The sequence below is a fragment of the Diadema antillarum genome, unplaced genomic scaffold (genome assembly GCF_040938485.1).
Source record: "Diadema antillarum isolate AM-2024a unplaced genomic scaffold, OU_Dant_1.0 seq00001222_RagTag, whole genome shotgun sequence".
NCBI classification, from domain to species: Eukaryota; Metazoa; Echinodermata; class Echinoidea; order Diadematoida; family Diadematidae; genus Diadema; species Diadema antillarum.
In genome coordinates, this window is record NW_027272012.1 from 442,406 (window position 1) to 450,797 (window position 8,392).

General features: G+C 39.9%; 1 protein-coding gene across 1 annotated transcript; it reads left to right on the forward strand.

The window, feature by feature from the left end:
• The first annotated feature begins 1,266 nt into the window (after window positions 1-1,266).
• On the forward strand, window positions 1,267-6,526 carry LOC139744962 (crystallin J1A-like). The gene is made up of 6 exons (XM_071655372.1): window positions 1,267-1,339; window positions 2,902-3,078; window positions 4,045-4,236; window positions 4,614-4,770; window positions 5,268-5,461; window positions 6,393-6,526. The coding sequence occupies exons 1-5, from the start codon at window positions 1,267-1,269 to the stop codon at window positions 5,458-5,460; spliced, it is 792 nt and encodes a 263-aa protein (XP_071511473.1). The 3' UTR covers window position 5,461; window positions 6,393-6,526.
• Window positions 6,527-8,392: the final 1,866 nt, after the last annotated feature.

The window sequence follows — 8,392 nt, forward strand, 5'->3', positions numbered from 1 at the left end:
CACTCACTCCCACTCGCACACAGTTGGCAAGTGCGTGCAGTCTAGCGTGTTTTCATTTCTAACAATTCAGTTTGATTTAATTCAAGTCAATGCAAAATCAGTGGTGTGTTTTGCTGGCAAAAAAAGAAAAAGAAAAAAAAAAGGCATATATCTAATCACCCTACACTATGTACAGTAAAGGCCTACATGTATACACCCTTTGTAGCTAGATACAGAATGTACACATCTGTCAGGGTGTTGGTGTGTAGAGCTGTAGGCCTACTAGTACTAGAGTTCACGTTATGTCCTTGGACAAAGTGTAATTTATACCGGTAGTCTTTACCATGTGATTCTCTGCCCTCCAAATGAGTGACATAGTGCAGCTTTTGATTTGTATGCTGTGAGGTTATGTGCTTCTTCATATAATTTTATCAAAGTCACATATCTTTTTCCAAGCTTTTAATACTGGTATTTAACTTGACCCATTGACCTCAGGTGAGCTTTGGACATGGCTGTCAACTGTACTCAAGGACTTGAATTTGTGAGAGAAAAAAGAGAAGTATTAAAAGCAAACAAACTCTGATCTGTAAGGAGTTTTTGGCTCTTTTTCATGTGGAGCAGACTAGTTTCAAGAATGATACAATTTTTTTTTTTTTTTAATCAGATTAGAAAAAATAATAATGGTGCTTATTGCACAGGTCAGTGACAGACTTACGAATGAGGCAATTCTATGACATCATTGCCCAATCTTGTTAGCCTAATGTCATGAAAAAATGAAAAGGAAAAGTGAGAGATAGAGGGGAAAAAAATTCATGATCATTACGTGTGCATTCATTGTTCTATCGATACATACAGAATTCCCTGAAGTTGGAAAGCTCTGGAATGGTTTGCCCAGACAGAACATTACCATTGGATCTAGTGTGTAGAGTCTTCAAATCCACTGTCCCCAAGTGAACAAATCGTGTGCGATTTTACCAATATTCAATTCTACATTCTTGACAGACCCCTACACTGTAGTTACGCTTGAACAAAAGTTGAAGTTCCTAGCAGCTTAACCCGTTGAGGACGAGTCCCGAGTATACTCGGGCAAGCGTCTATGGGAAATACGTGTTGTAGCAAAATCAAACCATTCTAAACGGGTTAATCAGAAGTGATGAACTCAAAGTACCGTACAAGGAATTGCAAGCTTTACCTTTGAACCAATGTTTGTTATTATTTGGGAACTCATGTTGTGTATACATGTACATTTCACAATAGATGGATCAGTACTGCAGGTAATTAGTCGTCATGGCAGCAGCTGATGTGGTGAACCAGAGGGCAGTAGCGGCTATTATTGGTGCACTTGTAGGAGATGCAGCGGGTAAGTCACATACTGTACGTAGTCGAGGAGGGGAAGGATTGTCAAAGGGAAGGAGAGGAAGACAGTCTGGAAAATATTGGGAGAGAGAGAGCATTTCAAGGGGCATTTATGGAAAAGAAAAAATAAAAAATAAAAGTGTAATATGATGCCTCCTTTTTTGCCAAATGTTGTGCCACGGCTACCAGGGAAATCACCAAGGTATAAATTACAATTCTAGACAAAAAGCTATCAGTTGCAAGTATTTTTAGCTACCGTTCGTGTTCTGGTAATGCAATGTTTGCAACAGACAAGATTTGCCCCCCCCCCCCCCCCCCCCCCATATTGTTTTCTCTCTTTTTTTGTGTGTACGCATAAGTAATTTAAACTGAGACAGAGAAAGTATTCTGTATGGATGTAATCTGGCCTAAATTGGAGTAGGGCCTAAAGTTTCACAGGGCTGCCAACCTAGAGTGAGAGCTTTTGGCGGGAGACACTGCGAGGGAGCGGAGCGACCTCCTGGCTAGCGCCTGGCGGCCTGCTGTGCGGCCGTATGTACGTACGTACGTACACAATCAGTGTATGTAAAGCGATGTAAAGCACATGTCATAGCCATACATGTACTATAATTTGCCAAAAGTACAAGCTACGCTCACGTGGTATAGGTAGAAACCAATCGTAATCCAATAGCTTGTCTTTGCGCGCAAACCAAAAACGATTATTATTGGTTAAGCTTTACACCCGTGCGGGAAAATCTTGAAATTTTGGCCTTGGGCATATCGATATTTGGAATATCAGAGAATTTAGAGATATATTTATTTTTTGTAGTCGTGTACATTCCATTTTGGGGGTTTAGTGTGAGATTTCGTTTATCAGAGTGAGACAGTAAAAATTGGTTGAATTGCATGAGTCACACGCTCAATGCGTGAGAGTTGGCAGCCCTGGGTTCAAATGTGATATCTTTTACCCATCTGCACAAGATGGGTATTTTGGTCAGTTCATCATTTTTGGTTGTTGTGTTACATGTGTTTTTATGCATGTTTAGACATGTGTTTTACAAAATATTCAGTAAGTGTACAGCTGTGTAGGTACATGTATGTTCTTCAGACCTTTTGGCTAAAAGCACAATAAAGCTTCCAGGAGAATGACAAGTACCGGTAATCAATTTTCCCCCACCATTTTTTTTTTTTTGGGGGGGGGGGCACTTGAGTGAAGGCTGATTTAGGGGAATTTTATTCCCAGCCTTTGGATAATTTTTTTTTCCTTGTAGTTGAAATTACACGACAGTGGAGGAGAATGATTTAATTCCCTTACTCAGTGTTTCACCCATTTTAATGTTATTGGGCCAAAGCAATATGCTCAAAATTGTAATGTGAATTGTTTTCTTTAGGAAAATCCCGTGAGTATAACTTCAAGTTCAATTTTTGCAGAATGTTTGGATCAAATAGATTGCAAAAGAACATTTGCGTAGTGAAAACTCTGTCATTTTACCTTTGCTTACTGTATGAATTATGGATTATATTAGTGCTAGCTGTTTGCAAGAAGAAAGTTCACATATTATCATGTGTCTTTTTCTCTGAATCCAGCTCAGCCTATCCACTGGATCTACAATCTCAACAAACTGAAGGATGTGCTGGGCAGCTCTGAGAATCCCGAGTTCCGAGTGCCATCGGCGAATCCCTTCTACTGTATTGAGACTGGCAAGAACACATGCTATGGGGACCAGACCCTGTCACTGCTTGAATCACTGGTCAGGTGTGGAGGTGAGCAGCCTTCTTTTACCTTGCTAACCTTGGTCTCAAGCAAGCAAGCTGCTGAGGAGAGGAGAAAGACAAGCCAGTATGCATACCCGGCAGACATTGCAGTTCCTATAGAGTTCAAATGATGTCCCAAGCTGAATTAGGCCAGAGCTTCTTGATTGTGGGGAAAAATGAATACACTGTATATTTTTAGTGCACAAGTCCTAATAAGTACAATGTACAACATATGTCTAAAAATACAGGTACAGTCAAACCTGCCTTAGCGGCCACCTGTCTATGGCGGCCACCTGTCTATAGCGACCACTGAAAAATCCCCCCGAGAGAAAAGCCCTGTCACAGACCCTGTGTATAGCGGCCACCTGTCTAACGCGGCCAGCGGCCACAAATTTTGTTTCCTGCTCTAGATTTTAACCTGTCTATAGTGGCCAAAGAACCGATAATTCAGCGTGTTTTTCTGCTATGTAGCCGTGCCAGTCATTCATTGGCAGCGTTCAGTGATCACCACCGCTGTATTCATCATTCATTCAGGCATAATAATGCACTAGTGTTACGCTTTCTTCACGACTGTACACATGCTATGTGCAACAATTTCATAAAACCGACCTTGTTCAATGCATGAAACACACATCCGTAGGTTATACGTACACACATACATGTACATGTAAGTACTTATTGATGTATACAACGATGATACATGTTACATGTGGGCAATTCACTCAAAGTTGGATAACCTGCCCATAGTGGCCACCTGTCTATAGCGGTCACTTTTTCCATCTCCCATGGGTGGCCGCTATAGACAGGTTTGACTGTATATGAACCAAGGGCAGGATAAAAGAAACAAAAACAAAGACAAAAACAAAACAAAAAAGAATCAAACAAAAAGAGATTTGAAAGGACAGAATGTACAAAAGACCATCTTGTACTATCTATCTGGTTACAAATTTTTGACTTTGATGCTTTTTCCAACAGGGCTAGACACCAAAGACTTTGCAAAGACACAATACCGATATTTTGGCCCAGACACGGAGTATGAGGATTCAGCGAATGCCAAATATGTCATGAAGTCTGGCGTGCGCAAGGGTTTCCCCATCCAGGCAGCATGGCGCAACCAGGTCATCAAGGACTTTATGAAGAAATATGAAGCTGGCATGGAGGAAACAGGTCAGTAGAGGTTGTTTCTTAGTCTAAACAGGCATGAAATGTTCTGGAATAGCCAGTGGAGATTGTCTCATAGTCTACGGGCATGGAATGTTCTGGAATAACCAAAGTGTTTATATGGATAGTTAACCCCGCTCTATCTGGTAGATTTGTGTAACTTCATTTCAATTAAAAACTGTCATTTGATGATAATGCTAGGCAAAGACAAAGACAATGCAGTAGCAGCAACAGAGCAGTAGCAGCATAAGAAATCAAGCTAAATTGATCAAGTTGTTCTGGAAAGGTGTGATCACTAAAAGAAGATGTTTATGGTTTACTGTGGTAACCTTTAAAGTACCTTTCTCTTTTTCCCTTCAAACATCGCTCTCTCTCTTTTTCAGGAAGTGAGAGGAGTAAGGATATGCACGCCATCATCCAAGTTGTCCCTGTCGCCGCCCTGTATGCAGGCAGACCAGAGATGCTAGACAAAGTGGAGGAGGCTGTCTCCGTTACCATGACAGCCGATGAAGCCATTGTGCATAGTCTAGTTGCTGCCAGGTACAGCACACAATTACAAGTAGCTAGTTTCTGTCACTTCTGTCTATTTCTGTTGCTTTGTGATTTTTTTTCCCTGTCCTTGTCTGAAGGTCAGTTTTGTGTACATACTCTTTGACACTGTTAGACCACCGATGAGAGATGATTTTCCTATAACACACTATCTTATAGGCACCTGCACGAGTATACTTGGGACTGGTGTTTAACAAGTTAACAAGACTGTAAAAATCAATGAATTGCATTTACATAGATTCCTATAATTTCTTATTGTGTGATGAAACATGACTTTGATTACATTGGTGACAGGTGATAACATGAAATTAGCACTCATAAACTTGTCCTTTCAGTGATAAAGCTTATCAAATGCTTGTCGGGCCGTTGTAAAACTCTCTCTTGTTCTTGTTCAAATGCTTTTGACATGTGTCAGAGTCAGTGGTTGCCATTTCAAGTGACCTGCTTGCCTATGCTTATTCCCTTCTTCCCAACTCTGTTAATGAAAGAATCGTGGAGCACTACATACTCCATGGCAGCGGCGGTAACGCGGTGGAGTCGGTGTTGAAGGAGCTGCGAAATCCCCAGCGATCCAATGCCCATTCCTTGGACCAGGCCATCATTGGTTTCCTGGAGAACGTCAGGCAGAATGAGTCCGTCCCTCATTTTGCGGCAGCCACCAAACTGTTCAAGAACAACTGAGGTGAATGAAGGAGAGGGGCTCTCCTGAGTAACAAAATGCCATCACCATTAAAGTACCCTCCATGAAATTACCCCCCCCCCAAAAAAAAAAAAAAAAAAAAAAAAAAAAAAATGAATTTACATCCAGCAAAATGACAAGCCTCCTGGACAAATGAAAGTATGGAGAAAAATCTTGTTTTGATTACAGTAGCAGAATGGTCGGTGATTAGCTGGGTGAGAAAAGATATGCACAGTGAACCACGTTCAAAACAAACTTGCATATTGTTCACTGTGTGGCAGAGAGGAACTCCAACCATTTTCCCCCCTCAACTTCAGCCACCATTTACTTCTGTTCAAGCTCATTGTAAGAATTGTAATAGCAGAAGAAGTTGTAGTAATGTGTGGTATAACTTGTATAGATGTTGAGAGCAATAGTAATTATGACAAAGGTGATAACATTAATGTGATGGTGGTATAATAGAAGTTTGTGAGAACACCTTTCAAAAGAAGTTGGTGACACCTTAAACAAGACAAAATAAAACTTTACTCAGAACAGCAAATGAATAACTGAATTTCCAAAATTTAATGAAGTGTCATCTGTTCTCTACCCATCTTTATCTTATGGTTATATAGTGAGTCTATTTTAAGGATATCATAGACATCTCTGTCACACCATTAACTGTAAATGATTCGTGAATATCTTATGACAGTGAAGGCTTTGTACGTCCAACATTATATCCTATAGTTATTACAAACACAATATCCTTTAATTAGCTCTAACTTAATTCAGTCAAGACTGGCAATTCATTATTTTTCCTACACTTACTTGTGTTAAAGCTATGATGAAAATACATTTATTCTAAACGAATGCAACTTGAATGGTGATTGCCTGTTAAAAGTGACAGAGGAGCTCTTATTGATGCTGATTATTACTTGTTTCATCAAAATGACAGATTTGCCTGGGGCGTTCCAGTCCGCTGTGCACGGACTCCTCAACAGCACAGACTTTGTCGAGGGGATCCGCACCACTATGCGTGCAGGGGGCTGCAACGCCAGTCGCTCCGCTTTCATTGGAGCGTGCCTAGCAGCCAGAGTGAGTTTTTGTGTTCCCATTTTCCATCTGACAAGATGACGGAATAGCCTGCATTTATACCTCCACTAGTTGGTCTTACGTAGGGTAACTACAGTTAACCTTGCTTTAAGTTGACCTCGCATAAGTCAAATGATCACCTAAGACAAAGGTCTTTTCATGTCCTGCTCTTTTTTCTTTTTTTTTTTTGCATTGATTTTAATCCCTCGTGAGTCTAACTTTCTCTAAGTTGAAGCTATTTCGTCAGTTCAAATAGATTTGCATAGGCAAGGTTGACTGTATGTACTTAGGGCATACCACTTCATCGAGGTATGCACCCTGCTCTTTTGCAATGAAGGAATGGAGTGGAATCATTAACGTTTGTCGGGTGTGACTGTCCCACACATGGGTGTTACACAAAGTTGCGTATCAGTTGCATGTATCTGCATTATTATAAAGCCTGCCATTATCATGAATTTCCCATTTGATGAAAATGTATGTAGCTTTTTTAGGTGCTGGTCTCATGGGATTTATACATGTACTGTACTCTTTTTAACAGCCCCCAAGGGGGCAAAGTGTAGGGGAAAGGACAAATTGTTTATATTGATATTTCAAGTGAAAAATAAGAGACCCATGGGACTAATGCTTGGGTTAATGGGATACAAAAACTCATTGAAAGCATAGAAGCGCCCCACACTCCTGTAGGAAGGTGAAATAAATTTGTTCTGAAAATTCTTCGTATGTTACATCCTCAAGACAACTTGGTGCGTTAGCACGTTATGGCTGAGATGGAGTACCAGGTAATAAGATTCTTGACAACTATAATGTGCATATATTCAGGGGAAGAAGCATGTACAATGTATTAAAATTTGTTCAAAAATCCTATGTATGTTTGTTGCAGTCAAGGAACTGTTGTATTTTAGGGGTACCTTCCCTGCATTATGACTTAGTATTATCTGATGTACAATGTGACAAAAATAAAGCTTAAAGGTCCTGTTTACCTTTGGGAGCAGTGATTTAAGAATTATTATTCAAGATATCACATTTGATGCATATGACAATGTAGGTCAGTTGTATCACAAAACATCCTACCATATAAAATTTTTGCAACAAAGCCTAAAATATAAGGAGATATCATTATTTTTCTCATCAAACCATAACTGTAGATGGCTTAGTCAGGAAACATTTTTATTATAACTATTGTTCACATTTTGTATATTTAACAATACTTAACGTTGATTATACTGGTTAAAATTTTTACATTGTTTTTTTCTACCCCTAACTCACATGTTAGAACTATTTTGAAACACTAATGCTGGATTTTTGTTTCATCTACACATGGTAAATTATGCCTTTAAAGCCTGTAAAGTGAATACATTTTTGTATAGAGATATTGCGGTCCACTGTATATGAAGCTTATTGCACAGAAATGTGAGCTTTGAATTGAGAGCTTCGTGGAAGTTGTAGGCTTGTAGGAATATCAAATTATTAGACTTTGTGCTGCAAAATGTACCTGTACAATGATGCATTTACTTAACCCTTTTTCTTTATGAAGTTAATCCCATTGTGTTGATGCATTCAGACTGTTTTCCCTAAAGTAGGGAGTAGTGGGATAATTCTCTTCGCTATGTTCTCTCCAATTGATGCAGAATGGCTTGAACAGCGTTCCCAGTGACTGGTGTGCAAGGACGATCAACTATCCCAGAGCTCTCCGGGAGAGCCAGCAGCTGGCTGAACTGAGAGGGAAGCTGTAGGGAGGGTGTACTCACAAACACCTTACATCATGCATGAGTCTATTAAACCATCATGGCCATGCCTTTCGTCACAGATTCTATGGGCTAATGCTGTTGTACGATTTAACTGCTCACCTGAAGTAATGAAGGT

Excerpts from the sequence above, each read along its gene's own strand:
- LOC139744962 (XM_071655372.1), top strand. The coding sequence starts at position 1,267 with ATGGCAGCAGCTGATGTGGTGAACCAGAGGGCAGTAGCGGCTATTATT. Across the intron at positions 1,340-2,901 it reads ACTTGTAGGAGATGCAGCGG|CTCAGCCTATCCACTGGATC; the intron begins GTAAGTCACATA and ends CTCTGAATCCAG. Across the intron at positions 3,079-4,044 it reads ATCACTGGTCAGGTGTGGAG|GGCTAGACACCAAAGACTTT; the intron begins GTGAGCAGCCTT and ends TTTTTCCAACAG.